At 36.4% G+C, this 21,889-nt stretch overlaps 1 protein-coding gene across 1 annotated transcript in view; it reads right to left on the bottom strand.

Annotated features, from left to right (window-relative positions):
• The window catches only part of ATRX (ATRX chromatin remodeler), a 192,191-nt gene extending 172,057 nt beyond the window's left edge, over positions 1 to 20,134 (bottom strand). Inside the window, exons 1-6 of the mRNA XM_087427779.1 lie at positions 19,781 to 20,134; positions 16,781 to 16,914; positions 16,161 to 16,337; positions 9,714 to 9,807; positions 4,999 to 5,101; positions 3,392 to 3,613 (exon numbers count right to left, since the gene is read on the bottom strand). Of these exons, the coding sequence (XP_087283905.1) occupies positions 3,392 to 3,613; positions 4,999 to 5,101; positions 9,714 to 9,807; positions 16,161 to 16,337; positions 16,781 to 16,914; positions 19,781 to 19,914 (864 nt within the window). The 5' untranslated portion in view covers positions 19,915 to 20,134. The remainder of the gene's footprint in view (positions 1 to 3,391; positions 3,614 to 4,998; positions 5,102 to 9,713; positions 9,808 to 16,160; positions 16,338 to 16,780; positions 16,915 to 19,780) is intronic.
• Positions 20,135 to 21,889: the final 1,755 nt, after the last annotated feature.

Below are 21,889 nucleotides of genomic sequence, written 5' to 3'. Positions count from 1 at the left end.
ATTGTGGTCTATCCATTCAATGGAATAGTATTCAACAATAAAAACAACAAACTACTTAGTACACACAAACATGGATGAATCTCAAAATTATTACCCTGAAAATTATATGCAAGAGAACATACTGTATGATTTCTTTTATATGAAACTTTGAAGAAGACAAATCCACGCGGGCCGGCCCGATGGCTTAGCAGTTAGTTGCGCATGCTCCGCTACTGGCAGCCCGGGTTTGGATCCCGGGTGCACACCGATGCACCACTTGTCCAGCCATGCTGAGGCGGCGTCCCACATACAGCAACTAAGAAGGATGTGCAACTATGACATACAGCTATCTACTGGGGCTTTGGGGGAAAAAGGGAAAAAAAGGAGGAGGATTGGCAATAGTTGTTAGCTCAGGGCCGGTCTTCCTCAGCAAAAAGAGGAGGATTGGCATGGATGTTAGCTCAGGGCTGATCTTCCTCACAAAAAAAAAAAAAAAGAAAGAAAGAAAAAGAAAAAGACGTATCTAATCTACAGTGATAAAAATGGATCACTGATTCCCTGCACCTGAGGATGTAAGGCTGACGACTGACCAGGAAGTACTGATGAAAGTTTTCTACATCATGGGCCGGCCCCGTGGCTTGGCGGTTAAGTGCATGCGCTCCGCTGCTGGCGGCCCGGGTTCGGATCCCGGGTGCGTGCCGACGCGCCGCTTCTCCGGCCATGCTGGGGCCGGGTCCCACATACAGCAGCTAGAAGGATGTGCAGCTATGACATACAACTATCTACTGGGGCTTTGGGGGGAAAATAAATAAATAAAATCTTTAAAAAAAAAAAAAAAAAAGAAAGTTTTCTACATCTTAATTGTGGTAATGGCTACATGGAAATACACCTTTGATAAAATTCTTTGATCCTAAACTTGGTATGGGAAATACATCATACACAATTGGTGGCTACAGAAAACTACATTAAATTTCTTGGGATAGTTTACTTAAGCTAAACCATTGCAAGTGGCTAAAAATGTTGGATTGAACATACTTCTTTACTAAAATGACATCAAAGAATATCTGAAAAAGTTAAAATCCCAAAAGTACAAAAGAAGAGGAAGGAAGATCCTGGTAGAAATGAAATGTCAACAAAACTGTGAAAGCTAGAAGGCATACGGACAAGTGTCAAATGACAACAGAATAAAGAAAGATGAAACTTGAGTACCTGTAGAGAAGTAAACCAAAAAGAAGCACCAGATTTGATACTCCTCAGAAGGTTCAGGACCAGGAGGCATCAATTAACACCAACAGGGAGAAGTGTGAAGTGGAAAGCAGGGGAATTAGTTGAAACGCCAAATAAGGAACGGGTTAGACCTACTAGACTGCCAAATTAATCCACTAAAGTCAGGTGACTACCACACTTCAAAAATTCTGGCAAGTAAGGTGCGTGGGGAAATGAGGATCTAGGGAACAAGAGGTATAAAACAAGAGATAGGTGAGGGAACTCCCAGAATAGTGAAAATAGATGAAGCAGACCAGATTAGAGTAGGAAAACAAGGCTCCACCATTGACAGTTGAAAGAAAACAACTAGAACCGATAAATTACTTGATGTGTTTGAAGTTATTGAGGAATTTTAGGGTTTTGCTGGAAAGATGGGAAATGAATTAGTCATAGGTATGTAGAAAAAAAGAGAAAACAACCAAAGCATTATTAACTCTAGGAAAAGCAAACAAAAAAAATATATATATATACTAAGGAATGTAATCGTTATACACTATGGGTATGTACACCTGCATATGTGTGTGTAGGAGATATACATGGAATATACACTATGTAGCCCTGCTGTGAATATTTACAGTTATAGCCATACAAACACTGACTAATGATTTAACCGGAACTGTCATATAACCGTACTGAGAGAATGGGAGGAGGAAACTCTGTCTTTGGTGGGTAGTATATGAGGGCTAAATCCACAACTTCCATATAATAATGGTCATGTCTAAAATTGAGAAATGAAGAAATAGCATTATAAGCATATTAAACAGAAACATACAAGTAAAAGCAAAGAACAGCTAAAAGAATTACTTCTGAGTAGACTCTGGGTAGAACAGAAGTTTTTTTTTTTCCAATGTAGTCTTATAGTAATATTTGATTTTAACAAAGCACATATATTCAATTTAATAAACATAAAAATTTAATTAGAAAGTAAACATGATAAATCAATTAAAGTACATGGAATATGTTAATACACATTTAAATTATCTGAAATAAAAGGGAGAGGAAAGTACAGCACCTACCACATACAGGGACTGCAGTTATGTGAAACACATGTATGTACATGATAGGGATCAGAATAAGAAAATCATAATAATATAGGATTTTAATGTCTATTTACCTAGTGCTATTTGTTGTTTAAATTTTTTTAAATAAAATTAACATCACAAAAAGAGACAACCAGACTTAAAGTACCTCTAAGTGAGATGCAAGAGGAAGTGTATATTACCACCCATGAGTATTTTTGCCAAAAAAAGAACTGAATCTAAATCTGATCAGGCCTTTCTATCGCAGTTTATAGGACATACAGGAGCCAGTGAAAATACACCACAGGGATGCAACCAGCAATAGTCAGAATACAGGAAATTCTACACAAATAATCTGGTTTCTTAAATAAATTTACTATAAGAAAGAAAAAAAGGAAAACTTCAGATTAAAACAGACTTAAGAGACATAGCACCCAAATGCAACATAACATGTAGTGAGATCCCAATTCACATCAACTGTTTTTAAAAACCACCACTAGGTTTGCGAGAAAACTGAAGGAATTTTGAATATTAACTAGATATTTGATGATACTATGGAATTTCTGTTAATTTTTAAGTGTAATAATGGTACTGTAATAATGTTTAAAAGATCCTTATCTTTCGACAATATATTCTGAAATATATATAGACAGAATGATATGATTTCTGAGACTTCTCCAAAATAATCTGAAGGTAAGAGGATAGACGAAACAAGACTGGCCGAGTGTCGGTGACTGCTGACACTGGGTAATGGGTACATGGAGATTTATAATACTATTCCCTCAACCTGTACATATGCTTGAAAATTTTTACAATAAAAAGTTTAGTTAAAAAATTGAAATCTTTTATGGATTTAAGCAATAATTTTTAAACATTTTTCTACCCCAGATAAAACACAATCACTTTGGTAATCATTCAAGAATCTCAACTCTTTCCATGTACCTAATTATATTGATAAAGCCTAACGAAGATTTTTAAGTTGCATAAAATACTGTTAGTAGGGAAAAGCAACTGTAACTAAAAATCTATGGTTGATTACAACATTCTATTCTTGAAATATGGAAATATATTTATGAATCTGTGAAAGTCATGTATTATAAAGAAATCATAAATAAACATTGGTTTACCTCTCTCAATTTCTCTCGCTCACGCTCCCTCTCAGCAATACGTTTGCGCCTCTCTTCCTCTTCCTTAAGAGCATTTTGTGTTTCTGTTCTTAGTTTATCATCTTTAAGAATCTTTCGAATTTTCTTTCTGCCTTTTCCAGGAGACTTGGAATCGTCATTTTCATCTTCTTCTTCTTCCTCTTCCTCTTCGTCGTCGTCTTTATCTTCTTCTTCAGAATTACTCTATGAAATTTAAATGATCAGAGGTAAATACTACAAAGTTATCCAGCTTATCTATTTCATATTCCAATAACTAATATACCAAGAAAAGGTGGAAGAAAACATACCGAAAATCTTCAGAACTATACTTTGCAATAAAAAAAAGAGTACAAAAAAACAACCCAAAAAAGGGGGCAAAGGACTGGAACAGACATTTCTCCAAAGAAGATATAGAAATGTCCAATAAGCACATGAAAAGATGCTCAACATCACTTGTCATTAGGAAAATTTAAATCAAAAACACAGATGAGATACTACCTCACACGCATTAGGATGGCTATTAAAACAAAAAGAAAGAAAATAACAAGTGCTGGTGACGATGTAGAGAAATTGGAAGCCTGGTGCATTGGGAAAACAGTATGACAGCTTCTCGAAAAGTTAAACATAGAATTACCATAGGATCTGGCAATGCCACTTCTCAGATTATAACCAAAAAAATTAAAAGCAGAGACTCAAACAGATATTTGTACACCCACGTTCACAGCAGCATTATTCAAGATAGCCAAAGGTGGAAACAACCCAAATGCCCATTAACAGACGAATGGATAAACACAATGTGATATATACATACAATGGAATACTATCCAGCCTTAAAAAAAAGGAAATTCTGATAAATGCTACAACATGGATGAACCTTGAAAACATTATGTCAATGAAATAAGCCAGACACAAAAGGACAAATGTTGTTTGACTCCACTTACACGAGGTACCTAAAATAGGCAAATTCATAGACACAGAAATTACAACAGAGGTTATGAGGGGATGGAGGTAGGCGGAAATGGGGAGTTACAGTTTAATAGGTACAGTTTCCAATTGTGAATGTAATTAAGGCCACTGAATGGCACACTCAGAAATGCTTAAAACATTCATTTAAAAAAAATGACCCCCCCCACCGCAAAAGAGAATAGTGTTGACAGAACAAAACACGTTACGCAGAACATGTACTTTACATAATTCTGCTTGTATATAAGAAACTCAAATTAGCTAACTTCATTGCCAGAAGAAATTTATTCACATATGAGTCATTTCTCAGTATAAAATGCTTTATGTCTTCAAAAATAGAACACTTCACATCAGTTCTATAGCCCTAAGAATGTAAAGTAATGAATTAGAACAGCTTAAAATTTCCACTAGATTTAGTTAGGGAACAGAAAAAATTTGATAGTATGACAAAATTAATTCTTGTGCATATTTATACATTCAATAAGTCAATCTTTCCACAGAAGTGTAAAATGTAAATAAACCAGTAAAATTCAACTAATGAATAGAACGCAGAGGAGGTAATAACATATTTACTATGGTCTACTGTACCAGTTATAATTCAAGCACACGGTAAATGTCATTGCTACCTTGTTTTCACTGGATGAATCTTCTTGAACCTTAATCCGTCGCCTTTTCTTTTTCTGTTTATAACTCCGTTGATTTTCTTCCATCTCTGCTTTCTTGGCAGACCTAAAGAACATTTACAATGCAAAATAAAATACTTCATGACGAATTTCCTTAAATAAATTATGTACTATTTTAGAACTGCTTTACCTTTGTGTACATTCCTAGAAAAGACAGAGGAAAACAAAAAGCAAAAACGTTTCACTAGGTTCAAAAAGGATAACCCTTGATTCTGATTCAATGATCAACATTTTACGTTATTCAGAGGGGAGGTCTGGTGTGTAAGTAATAACATGGATAAAGGGCCTTTAGACATATAAATGGCCAATACACATATAAAAAATATTCACCATCTCTAAAAAAAAAAGGAGATTATAAAAGTTGGATACTATTTTCTTCATATCAGCTCACATAAATTTCAAAAAAAAACATTCAACCACTTTTGTTGAGAAAGTACTTCCGGGCTTAGAAATTGGTACACAAAGTTATATTAATCAAGACAGTATGTTCCTGGCATAAAAAATAGACATACAGATGAATGGAAGAGAAATGAGAGTCTAGAAATAAAACTTTACATTTTAGTCAACTGATTTTCTACAAGAGTGTCAAGACAATTCAATAGGGGAAAAAATAGACTTTTCAACAAATGGTACCAAGACAACTGAATATCTACATGCAGAAGAATGAAGCTGGACCCTTATTTTGCACCATATACAAAAATTAATGCACAATGGATGAAAGTCCCCCTAAGATATATGGTGTAGCTAACAAACTGCTCATAGTTTTATTGTTGAAAGAGTGAGGAAATGGCTATTTACATATTCTGCTAGGGGGAGAAAAATTTGACTTCTATAGGACAGTGTGAAAATACGTATGACAGGTCTTAAAATTGTACACCTTTGACCTAACAATGTCACTTTTAGAAATTCACTCTAAGGAAGTAATCAGACAAGTGTGTGAATACAGATACATATGCATGTATATGAATGATATATGTATACATGTATATATTACAAGAGTATTGTAATAAAAATATTTATCTATCTCTATATGTGTGAGTATGTGTGTATGTGTGAGTATGCAAATATTTTTATCACAATAGCATTTATAGTAGAAAATATTGAGAACCATCTAAACATACAAAACTAGAAGCTTACTAAAATAAAATTTCATAGAGGTTATAGGAAAAAAAGGATCAAAGTCCTAGATATAAGAGCTAAAACTATAAAAACTTGTCAAAGAAAACACAGCCATAAATCTTTGTGACCTTGGATCAGGCAACGGATTCTTAAATGTGACACCAAAAGCACAAGTAACCAAAGGAAAAATATAAATAAACTGGACTTCATCAAAATTAAAAACTTTTGTGCATGAATGGATACTATCAAGAAAGGGAAAAGATAACCCAGAATGGGAGAAAATAGTCACAAATCATACATCTGACATGAGTCTTGTATCCAGAATATATGAAGAACTGTTAGAAATCAACAGCAAAAAGACAATTCAGTTAAAAATGGGGAAAAGAATTTTGATAGATGTTTCTCCAAAGAAGATATACAAATGGCCAGTAAACACATGAAAAAATGCTCAACATCCTCAGTCATTTGGGAAAAGCAAATCAAAATTGCTATGAGATGCCACCACACACCCACTAGGTTGGCTATAATCCAAAGAACAAAAATGAGAAATGTTGGTGAGGATGTGGAGAAATTGGAACCCTATGCATTGCTGGTGGGAATATAAAATGGTGAGCCACTGTGGAAAACAGCTCGGCAGTTCCTTAGAAAGTTAAGCATAGTGTTGCCGTATTACCCAACAATTCCACTCATAGGTATACTCCTATGAATGCATATGAAAACATATGACTATGCAAAAGTTGTATACAAACGTACATAGCAGCATTATTCACAATAGCCAAAAAGTGGAAACAACCCAAATGTCCGTCAACAGACGAATGGATAAACAAAATGTGGTTTTATCCATAAAATGGAATGTTACTCCGCCATTAAAAGTAAGGCAGTAGCCAAGTGACCCCAGCAAGACAGCAGACCAGGAAGCTCCAGACTCTTGTTCTCCCACAAAAACACAGGATAAACAATAACATATGGTAAAAACTAACTTTGTGACAACTCTAGAAACCAGTTAAGAAACTGCAGCAACCAAGTGAACACCTAACCAAGAGTCACACAAAATGGTAGGAAATTTCATAGTGATTCCGCTCACGTTTGCCCTATCTCCCCCGCTCAGCTCAGTGAAGTCAAACGGAAGCGCCTAATTCCCAGCTCCTGCCACAGGAAGGAAGGAAAAGAGTGGAACTTGCTTGCAACCTTCTGCCTTGTCTGAGGGCTGCCCAAGGGACAGGATTCTGTCTCATCTAACTCACAGCACATGAAAAGATGCACAGCATCACTAACCATTAGGGAAAATACAAACCAAAACCACGATGAGATACCACCTCACACTCATTAGGATGGTTAGTATCAATTAAAAAAAAAAAAAAACAAAGCCAGAAAATAACAAGTATTGGTGAGGATGTGGAGAAAGTAGAATTCTTGTGTACTGTTGTTGAGAATGTAAAATGGTGCAGCCACTATGAAAAAGAGTGTAACAGTTCCTTAAAGAGTTAAACATAGAATTACCACAGCATCCAGCAATTCCACTTCTGGGTATATAACCAAAAGAAATGGAAGTAGGTACTTGAATAGATATTTGGACAGCCACGTTCATAGCAGCATTATTCACACTAGCCAAAAGGTGGAAGCAATCCAAGTGTCCACTGATGGACGAACAAATAAACAAAACGTGGTGTATACATACAATGGAACATAATTCAGCCTTAAAAAGAAAGGAAATTCTGATACATGCTGCAACATGTATGAAGCTGAAGAACGCTATCCTAAGTGAAATAAGCCAGCCACAAAAAGCAAGCAAATACTGTATGATTCCACTTATATGAGGCACCTATAGTAGTCAAATTCATAGAGACAGAAAGTAGAATGGTAGATGCCAGGGGCTGGGGAGAAGGGGGAATAGGAAGTTACTGTTTAAAGTAACTGTCTAAAGACTTGCAGTTTTGCAAGATAGAACGAGTTACAGGGATTGGTTGCAGAACAACGTGAACGTACTTAACACTACTGAACTGTACACTGAGTGGATAAGATGGTAAATTTTATGTTACGTGTATTTTACCACCATTACAAAAATCATTAACAAAGGAATAAAGTACTGATAGAAGCTACAGCATGGATGAACCTTGAAAACACTATGCTAACTGAAAGAATCCATTCACAAAAACCACATATTGTATGAATCCATTCATATGAAACGTCCAGAATAGGCAAATCCATACACAAAGTAGATTAGTTTTTGCCAGGGGATGGGGGATAGGAAGAATGTGAAATGACTGCTAATGGGTACAGGGTTTCTTTCTGGCGTGATGGAAATGTTCTGAAATTGGATAGTGGTGGTTGTTGCACAACTTAGTGACTATTCTAAAAACCATCATTAAAATGGTGAAATTTATATTATGTGAATTCTATCTTAGTTTTAAAAAATTCTCATCGTATCCTATTGTGATTTTTTATTTTCTTAAAGTGCCATATGTTGCTACACTCTAGGCACAATTCTTGAGTAAGTAGTAATCTAAAAAAATCTCAAATGTTTCAAAATTTACAAGTGTACACACCTATGTAGACATACATATACACACTCACTAACACAAATAGATTGTCCATTTGATAAAATTGTAGAAGGATCATATCATTCTGAAGGAGAAAAGTAAAAAATTCTGATTATGGTTAGTATCATCTAAAATACTATGCTAAGACGGAAGCAAAATTTTAAATAACTAGTAATCTACATCACTAGCTACGTGTATTGAGAGAACAAACACATTTTAACTTCTGTAATAACAGTAGTACTACTAAGACTAATAATGAGCATTCATGGAGCACTTACTATTTGTCAAGTAGGTACTATTTTAAGCCATTTACATGCACCATCCCATTTAATGCCCACAATAATCAATACGGTAAGTACTATTGTAATCCCCTATTTCACAGATGAGGAAACCAAAGCACAGAGTACTCATACAAATAGAAAGTAGTAAAGCCAGGAGTCAGATTGAGGTAGTGTGTCTACGGAGCTTGTTATCTGATACTCTACATCTTCCCCCCATAACAACGAAAAATTACAGTCAAGAGTGTTTTTGAATGCTGAAAAGTCCACCTAGTTTAGAACACGTAATTCAACTATACATACATGTTTATATATATATTCTTTTAAATTAATAATTTTAACAATTAGTTTCAAATCAGAATAGTAAATATTTTACTTAACTTTATTAGTAACAACAACTTTTCTACAAATAATTTAAAGCATGGTTCTACAGATTAATTCCTAAAATTTTTTGTGTGTGTGTGAGGAAGATCAGCCCTGAGCTAACATCCACGCCAATCCTCCTCTTTTTGCTGAGGAAGACTGGCCCTGAGCTAACATCCGTGCCCATCTTCCTCTGCTGTATGTGGGACGCCGCCACAGCATGGCCTGACAAGCGGTGCGTCGGTGCGCGCCCGGGATCCAACCCGGGCCGCCAGCAGCGGAGCATGCTCACTTAACCTCTACGCCATGGGGCTGGCCCTAATTCCTAAAATTTTTGAAAAATCAATGTAATATTTACCTTGTTCTCGGCCGTTGTTCATCTTCAGATTCACTAACTTCTTCACTAACTCCTGATTCCTGAAAATCAGAATCTTCAGAATCTTCACTGCTCACTGGAATAAAAGAAATATTAAGTTATTAAATAGTTCCCAATAGAAAGGAAATTCACTTAATTTGTCAATAACTTCACATTAAAACTTAGAGCATTGTGAGAAGAATATCTGTAGTATGGACATTAGTGGATATTGCATCATATAGTAGATTAGACCAGTTAATGTTTCGAATGGTATTTATAAAAATAATTCAAATGTATTCCAACTACGATTATAAAACTATAAGATTAAGTTATGAGTATTAAGCTATGAGTACTAAATTAAGATATGAGTATTATTTGTACACGAATTAACAAAATGATAATTTACCTGTCAATAAAATATATTAGTCATTACCAAAGGTAAATAAACTAAAAAGAATTCTGGTTATTCAAAACAAGCCAAGTAGGCTGGCCAAGATGGAGTAAGAGTGATTACAGGCTCTCTCTGCCATTTGTGACAACTAAAAACTGTGGACAGAACACATGAAGAAACAACGTAAGGACTCTGAAAAGCAAACAATAGCAGGCAGACTGGGGACTGAAATCAAAACTTGAATAACGATCCCTATAAAATTAGGGGGTTGTGAGTGGTGGCGGTGAGTATCATGGTTTTTTTTCCCTCCTTTCTTTCCTGGTTTTGACAGAAAGGCAGGCTGAATGCCAAAACTACGCAGAGGGTGCTAACAGCAAAACTCTGGGAGAACTCCATTTCTAGCCACAGCACTGAGAAAAAGGAGCTGGGCCCTGCAGATCACGAGAATATAAGGGGAATTTCCGATGTTACTTTTTCTCTCCAAAATTGCCACTATGATACAGGCACCTAAAACTCCAGGAGAATACCCATCTCGTGTCCAAAGGAATCCAGGCAGGGAAAATACAAGATGAGCCCGGAATATATCGTGGTGCCAGAAAGTAAAGCAATGCTCCAAAAATGATGGGGGCGTATTCAAAGGACATGTGATCCAATTTGAAGGAGCTCCCAATAGCCAAAGCCGGAACGATTTTGAGCAACAAAATGAACAACTGGATTATAACTCATAGAATAAAATAAATATCTCTCAGTCCATATTAATATAAGTAAAGGGATAGGTAAATAAATAGGGGAAAACAGACAACTCTTCGTTACAATTACTAAATGTAGAGGGAACGAAAGAAAGAAAATCACCACTAGGCAAACATCATAGTAATAACTGTTTCAGGCAAGATGGATGCTAAAATTAGTGGGCTTAAATATGATGAGAAACTGGATATTTGCATAGTCTCCAAGTATCTCTCCACAAGATATTCACTAAATATGAATAGGAAAATAGTCTTTTTAACAGTGGAAAAACCCAGCGGACACCAAGTTAACCAAGTAATCAAGGTTAACGTTACCAGTAATAAGACATCCTGTCGTCATACACCCTTGGGATGACACACTGAGAAAGATTCAATGTCACTTTTGAGGTATTCTTGTCAAAATGCATAATAACCTCAATGTAATCATGAGAAAACATTAGACAAATACATACACATGGACAGTCTAAAAAATAAATGATCAACACCCTTCAAAAGTGTCAAAGCCATGAAAGAAAAGACGGAGGAACTGTCACAGATTGGAGCAGATTAAGGAGACATTACAATTGAATGCAATGTGGGAGCCTAGATTGCATTCTGGAGCAGAAAAAGATCATTAGTGGGAAAAGTAATGATAACAAAATCACATCTATCGTTTACTTCAGAGGTCAGAAAATATTTTATGTAAAAAGTCTCATAGTAAATGTTTTCAACTCTGTAGGCTATATGGTCTCTGGTGCAACTACAGTACTCAGCTCTACTCAACTTGACCATTGTAAACACATGAAAGCAGTAACTGAGTTAAGTATGAATGTGATCCAATAAAACTTAATTTACAAAAATAGGCAGAAGGTCGGATCTTAGCCGGATGTTAGCCTACAAGTGTAGTTTGCCAACCCCTGGTTTAGTTAATAGTATCATATCAATGTTAATTTCTTGGTTTGATTATTGTACTATGATAAGTACAAGGTGTCAAATTAGGGAAGCTGGGTGAAAGGTATAGAGGAACTCCACTATATCTGAAACATTTCTGTAAATCTAAAATTATTTCAAAATAAAAAACATTTTAAAAGATCTATCCTTGGGGCCTGCCCAGTGGCGTAGCGGTTAAGTTCATGCCCTCCGCTTTGGCAGCCCAGCATTCGTGGGTTTGGATCCCAGGCACAGACCTACACACCAGTGGTGAAGCCATGCTGTGGTGGCGTCCCACATACAAAATAGAGGAAGACTGGCATGGATGTTAGCTCAGGGACAATCTTCTTCAAGCAAAAAGAGGAGGATTGGCAACAGATGTTAGCTCAGGGCCAATCTTGCTCACCAAAAAAATAAATAAATAAAAATAAAATCATGGGTGAACATAAATACTATAAAAAATTGCTATGAGAGGAGAGGGGAATGACGAGTTATTGTTTAATGAGTTTCAGTTTGGGATGATGAAAGAGGTCTGGAGGCAGTGTTGATGGTTGCACAACAATGTGAATATACTTAATGCCACTGAATTGTACACTTAAAAATGGTTAAAATTTTCTAATGTATATTTTACCACAATAAAAAACAAAAAAAAAATAGTAAAAAAAGAATTGCTAAGCAACTGGAAATCTGGGAGAACACATGTGTCCACATGCACGCACATACAAATCCTGTGATTAAGGATAATTTTTAAAGCCTACTATTAACCTTTCACCAAACATTTTATTTTGAAAATTTTCAAAACCTACTAAAAATTTGAAATAATTGTTGAACACTTGTATCCCTCCTCCTAAATTCATTTATTTTTAAGACTTTACCACATTTGCTTCATCTCTATCTATATACACACACTCGTTTTTGCACTGAACCATTTGAAATTAACTGCAGACATCATGACACTTGACCCTTAAGCATAAGGATATTGTTCTGCCTAACTAAATACCGTTATCACACTTGAGAAAAATAACGTCAATTTAATATCATCTAATATAAAGGCAATAGTTACTTTTTTTTTTTTTTGGTGAGGAAGATTAGCCCTGGGCTAACATCTGTTGCCAATCTTCCTCTTTTTGTTGAGGAATAGCGGCTCTGAGCTAACATCTGTGCCCATCTCCCTCTATTTTGTATGTGGGTGCCCCCACAACACGGCATGATGAGTGGTGCGTCAGTCCGTGCCCAGGATTTGAACCTGCGAACCCGGGGTTGTCGAAGCCGAGCACGTGAACTTAACCGCTACACCACCGGGCCAGCCCCAATAATTACATTTTTAAATTAGCATCAAAATAACTTTTATAACTTTTTTCAAATTTAGGTGAAAATTAAAGTTCACATGCTGCACTTGATTTAATAAGCTATTCTCTTTTGATTTCTCCCCATCACCCAACTCAAGTTTCCAGACAATACAGGGACACCAGAGTTTGCAAATCTTGGAAAGTCCTGCAACTTCAAATGGAGCATCAATCACTATGATCATAATCTGTATCAGAAACATAAATAGGTTGGGATTTTAATCTCTCCTACACAAACAAACAAACAAAAAACCACTTGGGTAATAAATTAGTCAGAGACGAGCACAGTGAAACCATAGGTCGCAGAAAACTTGGGTTTCAAAAAAGCATTTCAAATGTAATTGTGCCCACTAAAGGATTCTATACCCTGAGCTGAGCCTCAGAGGCATAATCAATATTTCTCCTTTTGTTGAAGATGCACAGGAATTCATGTTGTTATGTAACCTGCTAAATCACTCCGTTCCTTTATACTCTGAAAGACAAGCCTGTAGTCATACTGTAAAGAAATTTATAAGATAGGCATTCACAAAATGATGTACTATTATTTGTTTATTAACATGAAAATGTCTATAACATATTAAGTGTGTGGGGGGGAAGGACTTTCTCCTCCTCTTCTTTAATGGATAACTGCTACTCCATAGCCCTTTAAATGTTTAGGATTCCAAGATTCTTTCCTTGGCCCTCCATTTGCACCACGTTACAGCTCCACTGGGCAAACTCAACTGTTTTTGTGGTATTACACATATAGCACAACAACTCCAAAAACCTGACAGTCATCCTAGACTTTTCTCTCTCTTATCAGTTAATAAGGCCTAACAGTTCAGTCTCTTATATGATTCAAGTTAACCCTCCTCTTCTCCAACAAACGGCACTTGGCATCATCTATAGCAATATCCTCCAAAGATTCAAAGCTTTCAGTCTCACAGAAGAGTAGGTAACTAATCTGATCATATTACATCCTTGGTTACAAGTTTTCGATGGGAAAAATGAGTGGTTGTGCTGAGGTTGTGATTCTTGAGTGCTAGTAATGAACGTCATGTGCCTTTATCTAGGTGCCTGACATGTTCATTAAGTTGTCCACTTAGGAAGTGTGCGTTTCTCTGTATGTATAGTATACCTCAAATAAAAACTGTTTTAAAAGAGTGGTGGCACTCCCCTGTGGATATACCAAAAATTAAATTGTACACTGTAAATTGTATGGTTTGTGAATTATATCTCAATACAGCTATGATATAAAAAATTAAAATAACTTCCAAAAATTAAAAAATAAACCTTTCAATGGCTCTCCAGCCTATAGAGCCTATTGTACTTCTCAGACACTTTCAAAAATGCTTTCCTATTCCTAGTGGCAAAGAAGAGTTAATCTGCTCTCCAGGAGTTGGGTAGTACAAACCTCAGAAAATTTGTCCCTAGGAAGCAAAACACATTCCTTGAACTTTTTGTTAGCCAAAATTCTAAGGCAAATTTCACATTTAATTGCCCGATATACATGTGATTACTTAAAATAAGAACGCTCTCCCCCAACGCTCAAGTAAAATGGACACACCAAAGAGATGTACCATGTTTACCCTACAGCCTCATGTACCCTTGGGTCCACTGCCAAGTACTCCAGTTTGAGAAACACAGGTTTACAAGGGTCTCCGGTATCTGGTCTCTGTCTTATTGGCCCAGCCTCATTTCCTGTTGTTCCTTTCCCTATCCCCTCCTATGGTCCAGCTTTATCATATTAATTGCATCCCCTCTGCCACGTGCCAAACATTTTGCAGAGGCTTTTATAAATTTTTTCCTGCTTGTTATTATAAATCTTCACAACACATCTACCTGCTCCCCATTTACAACTTGGTCTGCTGAGTGACACTCTTTATCTTTGTGAAGTCTTCTCTGGGGATAACCCCCATCCCCCAAGAAGCTAAAGAAATCCTCCTTTGTGCCACACTATACAATACCTCCCTCATACGAGACATCCCTCAGGGTGCTATAATTTCTTATAATATTAATGTCAGTAATTCTTACTAAACCAGTGACTGCCAAATCTGCCTACATAGCAGAATCATATCAGAGACGCTTTTAAAATATGTGGATACCTAGGTGCCACCACCATCAATTATCCTGTAATTGGCTTGGGATGAAGCCCTGTCACAGGTGTATTTTATTTTATTTTATTTTATTTATTTTTTGTGTGTTTGAGGAAGATCAGCCCTGAGCTAACATCCATGCCAATCCTCCTCTTTTTGCTGAGGAAGACCAGCCCCGAGCTAACATCTATTGCCAATCCTCCTCCTTTTTTCCCCCTTTTTCTCCCCAAAGCCCCAGTAGATAGTTGCATGTCATGGTTGCACATCCTTCTAGTTGCTGCATGTGGGACGCTGCCTCAGCATGGCCGGACAAGCGGTGCATCGGTGCGCGCCTGGGATCCGAACCCGGGCCGCCAGTAGCGGAGCGCGCGCACTTAACGGCTAAGCCACGGGGCCGGCCCCTCACAGGTGTATTTTAAAATCCCCCAAGTGACCTGCGTGTGTAACCAGGTTGAAAACCGCCACACAAGACAATGATTTCCTTATTCATTTTGTATCCTCAATGTTTACCAGGATGGTAGAAACGTATCAGCATTCAATGCAGACGGATTCAGACTTTTAATGTAATGAAAATTTAATCTGACTACATACAAGTTTTGCCTATAAGCTTGCACAAATCTACCCAAATTAACTGCATCTTCTATCTTTCCTTAGGAAACCATTATTTCTTCCTGCAGTTATACGCAATATTTTCTACATAGCTTTTAGGTATATTTTATTTACTGCCATATTTATTTATCTTTTTAATCTAAATGACTACTAAAGGTTAAAAATACACTTTGTGTCATCTCTCAAGTTTCTGGGTTATCTTCCAACTCTAAATACTTTATTTCACTCTCATGTAAGAGAACAGTTGTCGCCAATGTGTGGATATTCACTTAACATAGGCGGTCAATTGTTGGAACAGTGATACTTAAATTTCATTACTATAATTAGTTTATAAAACCGCTATGTTCCTTACATTCAGAATTAAAATGTCTTACCCTTCCTTCTATTTCTGCCCTTGGCTTCTTTGTGCTCTTTAGGCTTCATCTTGTTTTCTTCTCCAGATTCCCCATCACTCACAGTCAGTTTGTGCCTCAAAAGCCTATGTCTGTATCTCGGCTTCTTAGATTCTTCAGAATCTGAATCTGATTCAGAATTGACTTGATTTTTTCCTTCTAAATAGAAAAAATAAATCAGTAAAACCTTCATTTTTCCTTTAAAATGTTTTGTAAAACTCTTGGTTTTTTTGACAATTATCATGATTTATGAAAAAGATCAGAGCTGTGCATTTACCTTGGTGATACCAGGCAATCTCATACATCAGACTTGATCTATTACTATTATTAAATACTGATTAAATACCACCAATACACATTGCATATTTTTTAAAAGGTGAAAAGTGTTTTGCTTTAAAAGTCATCTGTTTATTCTCAGTAACTCACAAAACATGGACAATTATTACCGGATACTCAAAAGGAGTAAAGGTAGTAAAGTTTTAAACATTTTAATAAACTTCAAATACACGTAGTAAGAGATTTCATGGTCAAATAATCTTCAAAGACTGAATTGATCCAACAACCAAATTATGACATCTTATACTTCTCTCTGGGGAGCTCACCCTCATCTCCTGGGTTTTCTTCACTGTGTTTTCCAGTTCTTTTTTTCCCTTCCTCTGGTTCATCATCTGAAGATCCATCCTCATCAGAGGAAAGATTGGCTTTAATTTCTTCTAAAAGCATCTTCTTGGCAATTCTTGAGAGTAAAAAGACAATAAAAAACTATATATTTGGTGGTGAAGTATAACAATTTAAAAACAAAAAAAAAGAACTCTCTATATCGAAACAGAAATAAATGTGTCGATAGATTTTATATTATAAATAAAAGACTACCAAAACCATGTTTTAACCTAAGCTACCCACCAAAACTTTTCAAAATGCTCTTAGCACTGATTTTTTTCCCTATTCTATACAATTCTGCATTATACTGAAACGATCTCAGGGATATTTCTACTAATTATTTTGACCAATTACAACTTTATGCTGGATAACCTTCCAATCCTATACTTGCTCTGCTGCCATCACTCAACAACTACAAATCAGACAGGCCCACAACAGTAAATCAACTTATTCAGATAGACAACATTCCAAGACAAAACTCCACATGAGAGGCTTTATTCAAGAACACAACATATTCTTAGAAAATCAGTGTGTAATGAACCACTTTATCATGAAACAGAGCCTCAAGCTGGTGGATAATATTTTTGGCCCTTAAATTTCAACTTACTCCATAAATTATGTTAACCAAATGAAAGCACACACCAAACAATAAGTATTGAAGCAATCTGAAATCCCTAGTAATATTCAAGCTAGGGCAGAGAAGAGAAAGGACATGAGTGCTATTAATTACACACATGGGAAAAGAACACAAATCACCATAAGTGAGTTTTCACTTTCCAAAAAAGTACATAGTGCAGTAGCCTCACCCACATCAAAATTTCTCAAGACGCTCTTCAAAGACCAATTTACTAATGGAAAAATCAACTGCTAAAAGCATGAGAAAATACTTCTTTAATACCATATTATGTTAAAATAAAATATATTCCTAATAAATTTCCATGTTTGCACTAAAGGAAGACTTCTGAAAATGTACGATGAAAGCAATCACACAGCTTTTGTGCAAGGGGAGAGGTTTTGCACCTGAGTGTCCAAATTAGATGTGGATATAAATTCATAATTCACAGTAACAAAGGAATACCTTATAAAAAGGTTCAAAAGGAAGGTGGCATGATTCTCAGCTTTCCGTGAACTAACCTCTATGAGATAAACATGCACTGTGCAGTCAAGATTGACCCTCTAGCTCAGTCAAAACTTGCAGCTGGAATTATGGAACTTTTGTTATTTCTGGGTTCTTCTTTGGATAAGAAATATAAAGATATTTCTTAACATGCACTCACATTTCAGTCAAGAATTCATTCAATGGTAGGAGATGTTAATGCATGTTAATGCCTTCTTAATTTTGTTTGAAAGGTAGACTGTTCATTGCTATTTTTATTCAAAGATATATAGCAAAGACACCTAATCAAACAAAGGAAAATAGTTTGAAGCAGAATTACACGGCTTGTGCTGTCCCCCTCAAACAGATGGATCAGAGATATTTAGACAATACAGAGAGTTACCAATTGCTAAAGGAAACCACAGATCAGTTTGCTTTCCTGAGGGTTTCCACCCTGATTTGTGTTTCAATAAAGTGGAGATTAGATCACTCCAATTCAAATCCAACTGGATTTGAGCTACTAAGTGTTTCTCTTAAACTTCGCAATTAGTGGTGCGCTGACTTGGATTGCAGACAGTAAACTTTTTAAACATAGGGACTAACATAGGGTTGCCAACTTTTCACTTTGCCAAGAAAAACATTTAAACCAAAATATCATTTACTTTCACCATTTTATAAAATAAAGAATACTTCAACACATCCTCCAGAAATTAGGAAACAGTGTCAGAATAAAGGGTGGTTCTTTAAATTTAATAAAACCGTCTTTCTAGAAAAACTCTCTAAAATCATCTTTAATACACACTACATTGTCTTTTCCCATGGACAAGGAAAAACTTTCTCAAACCAATTTGGGTAAAACCACTGTCTTGGAATGAATAAATGCGTGCGTGCATGCGCGTGTGTGTGTATAAATAATGTGAAGCACTGGATAGTAGATTACAAATACAAAAACATAGTTCACTTGTAGTTACAGGATCTTATATCACCATTTGGATGGTACCATGTAGTCAACAACAATACAATTTTTAATTTAGTTACTATAAAGGTTACCTCAATTCCCTGATTTCAGTTTGTATTTACAAGTTCAGAACAGTCTTAAATTCCATATTACCTGTAAAGACTTGGTTGCTAATTATAGGAAATCACATAATTTTTCTCCCTTCAAATTCTAGACTCCTAAGAGTATGTCTACCATATGGGAGGTCAAAATATGTAAACCTTCCTAATTCATACTCAAGTTCTGGACTGTCACGAAGAAACTAAGAAATACGATATACATGAGATAATAAGATACAATTCTATATCAAATAATAAATCACATAATAAATCATGGAAAATGAAATGAGATCCACACACTGAAGAGTTACATGATTTTTCAACAACCGTCAGTAAGACCATAATACATAGAACAATCGCAGTCACTTTAGAAGCAGGAAAAACTACAAACTTCAGAGAATGGTCATTTTCCTCCAAATTCAAAGTCACATACAGAGTAATGGAGACTCCCTAAGCTTTACCTCGCTAAGATACTTTAGGTTTGCCCTCTAACACCTTTTGACCAAAGGAAAACCTAATGGATAGCCATGTACATTAAGCCCTAAAAAGAATAATAAAGTGAAATCATTCTGCATAAAGTATGACTGACGGCCCAAGCCCAATATGTCAAAGACCCAGTGTATCATAAACCTAGCTTATCATATAACCTATACCCCAAAGTTAGAACTTAATTTGAAGGACCTAAGGGCTGAGGCTGACCTTCAACCTGAGCAGTCAGCAAACATGCTGAGGTGAGATGTGTCCCATCTACAAAGCCTGCTGTGAGATTCTTTAAGGGAAATTCCACTACCTTAACTCTTGAGTCACGGGCCACAGAGACTTCAAGGACATCATCACTTGAGAACCAGCTGAGGCTGGCAGGGCATCATTTTGGAGGCCTCGGCTGGACCCGTGCTGGTATGCATGTGTTGGATGTATAGTCATGATCCCTAGTTGATTCTGTTTGCTCTGAAGTTTCCTTTCTTGAGGCTTTCCAAGACGTTTCTGAGAAAATCATCCAGGCAACAAGGTACTGCCCCTGGAATCTCAATGCTCAATGTTACATCTTGGGGCAGGTGTAGCATCCAAAGCAGTCACGACTCTATCAGAAGAATTAGAGGCACAGGCTGTGCCACTCTTGTGGCAGAAAACCCGGGCAGAGCCGGAAGTAATGGAGCCACTCCTCCATTTTCCTGAAAGGGAGGGAAGGGAGAGGGGGAAAAAGCAAAACAATATGGGAGGGAGGGTAAAAACCCACAAACAAACCATGATCGAAACTCATGCATGAGAAAATACTAGAAACCCAAAACCCAAACAAGCTAAGTCTTCTAAATCACATAATGAATACCAAGATAATGCCCTATTACACCTTACACCTTCATCTATTAAAAGAAAGCAAAAATAATGTAAGGAATAAGCCCAACAATGCAAAGACGAACAAACAATCAGAAAAAAAGAGAGAGAGAGAGAGCGCCAAGAAAGCCTCTAGTAATTCTGATCCTATCTAGAAAGGATATGAGTAATGTCTCTTGTTTAAGTGCTCAAACAGGAAAAGAAAGTAAACTGCCTCTTGCTGGTAGGTAAATCAGTTAAGTCAAAACGGTGAGTTTCTAAAAAAGGAGTGATCAAGAGAAGAATCTCTTGCACCAGGGAGCTGGAGAGAAACAGCCATTACAAGAGCCATACAAAATGTTAAGGCTGGAAGAAGGGACCTTAGAGTCCAATTCTGTCATTTTACAGATGAGGAAACAGGCTTAGAGAGAGGAAATGGCTTGGCCAAAGAAACAAAGCTAGTTAGTGGCAAAGCCAGAAGTAGCACCTAAGATCCTGAATCCCAATTTGCTACTAACTTGACTATGTCAGTGCCACACTCTCCACTCATTCACTACTTCTATGCTAATGAGTGCTTGGGTGAACACCCTATAGTCACATTTTTAAAGATATCGTATTTCACTGATTTCCAATATATGTATTTGGCAATGAAAGAATTCAAGCTTTGATTGCTAAAGATTAAAGAAAAAAAGAGTTCTAAACATCTTTAGTCCAGTATGCTCCAACTCCAAAATGTACTGACAGGCCATTTCAGATACATTCTGCAATCTACTGTTTTATCTTTTAAGAGGTTCTGAAAACAGCTAAATAAAAGATATATTTTAGAAGGCCAAAATACTGTGCCTCCATACACAAAGATGAAAAAATGTCTTTTGTTTTTTTACATTTTCTGCATAATATCACAATAGAAAGATTAGTTAAAACAGAGAGTTCTGAATAAGACTGTAGGTTTAAATGCATGCCCTTTAGAGATACAACACTAAGTATAAAATGTCATACCACATTTAAAAGTTTGATATGTAAAACAATTCAAATGACCACAGCCAAAGAATGTTGGATAATTTTGTGAGAACAGTGTGGTGAACACATATCCTTCTAGTCGGATATGAGGCTTCGTTTTTTTGTTGTTTTTTTTTAAAGATTGTATTTATTTATTTATTTTTCCCTCCCAAAGCCCCAGTAGATAGTTGTATGTCATAGCTGCACGTCCTTCTAGCTGCTGTATGTGGGACGCGGCCTCAGCACGGCCGGAGAAGCGGTGCATCGGTGCGCGCCCGGGATCCGAACCCAGGCCGCCAGCAGCGGAGCGCTCGCACTTAACCACTAAGCCACGGGGCCGGCCCGAGGCTTCGTTTTAACAAATGTTATATACTTCAGGGTTAAGAATAAAAAATAAAAGATTTCATAGATTACTATGGAATTCCTCACCTTCAAAATCTGTATTAGTATTTTTTAACTCTTTGGTTCAAAATTAGTATCTTGATATGAATCTTCTGTAAAAAATATGACTAGGGCACAATGATCCATAATCCAAAAATGGTGGAATTCATGATATAATGATAAAGTCACTAAATAATCAAAAAGCTAA

Source organism: Ceratotherium simum, chromosome X (genome assembly GCF_057802395.1).
Source record: "Ceratotherium simum simum isolate JZ-2026a chromosome X, ASM5780239v1, whole genome shotgun sequence".
Taxonomy (NCBI): domain Eukaryota; kingdom Metazoa; phylum Chordata; class Mammalia; order Perissodactyla; family Rhinocerotidae; genus Ceratotherium; species Ceratotherium simum.
This window is presented reverse-complemented; position numbering and strand designations above follow the sequence as displayed.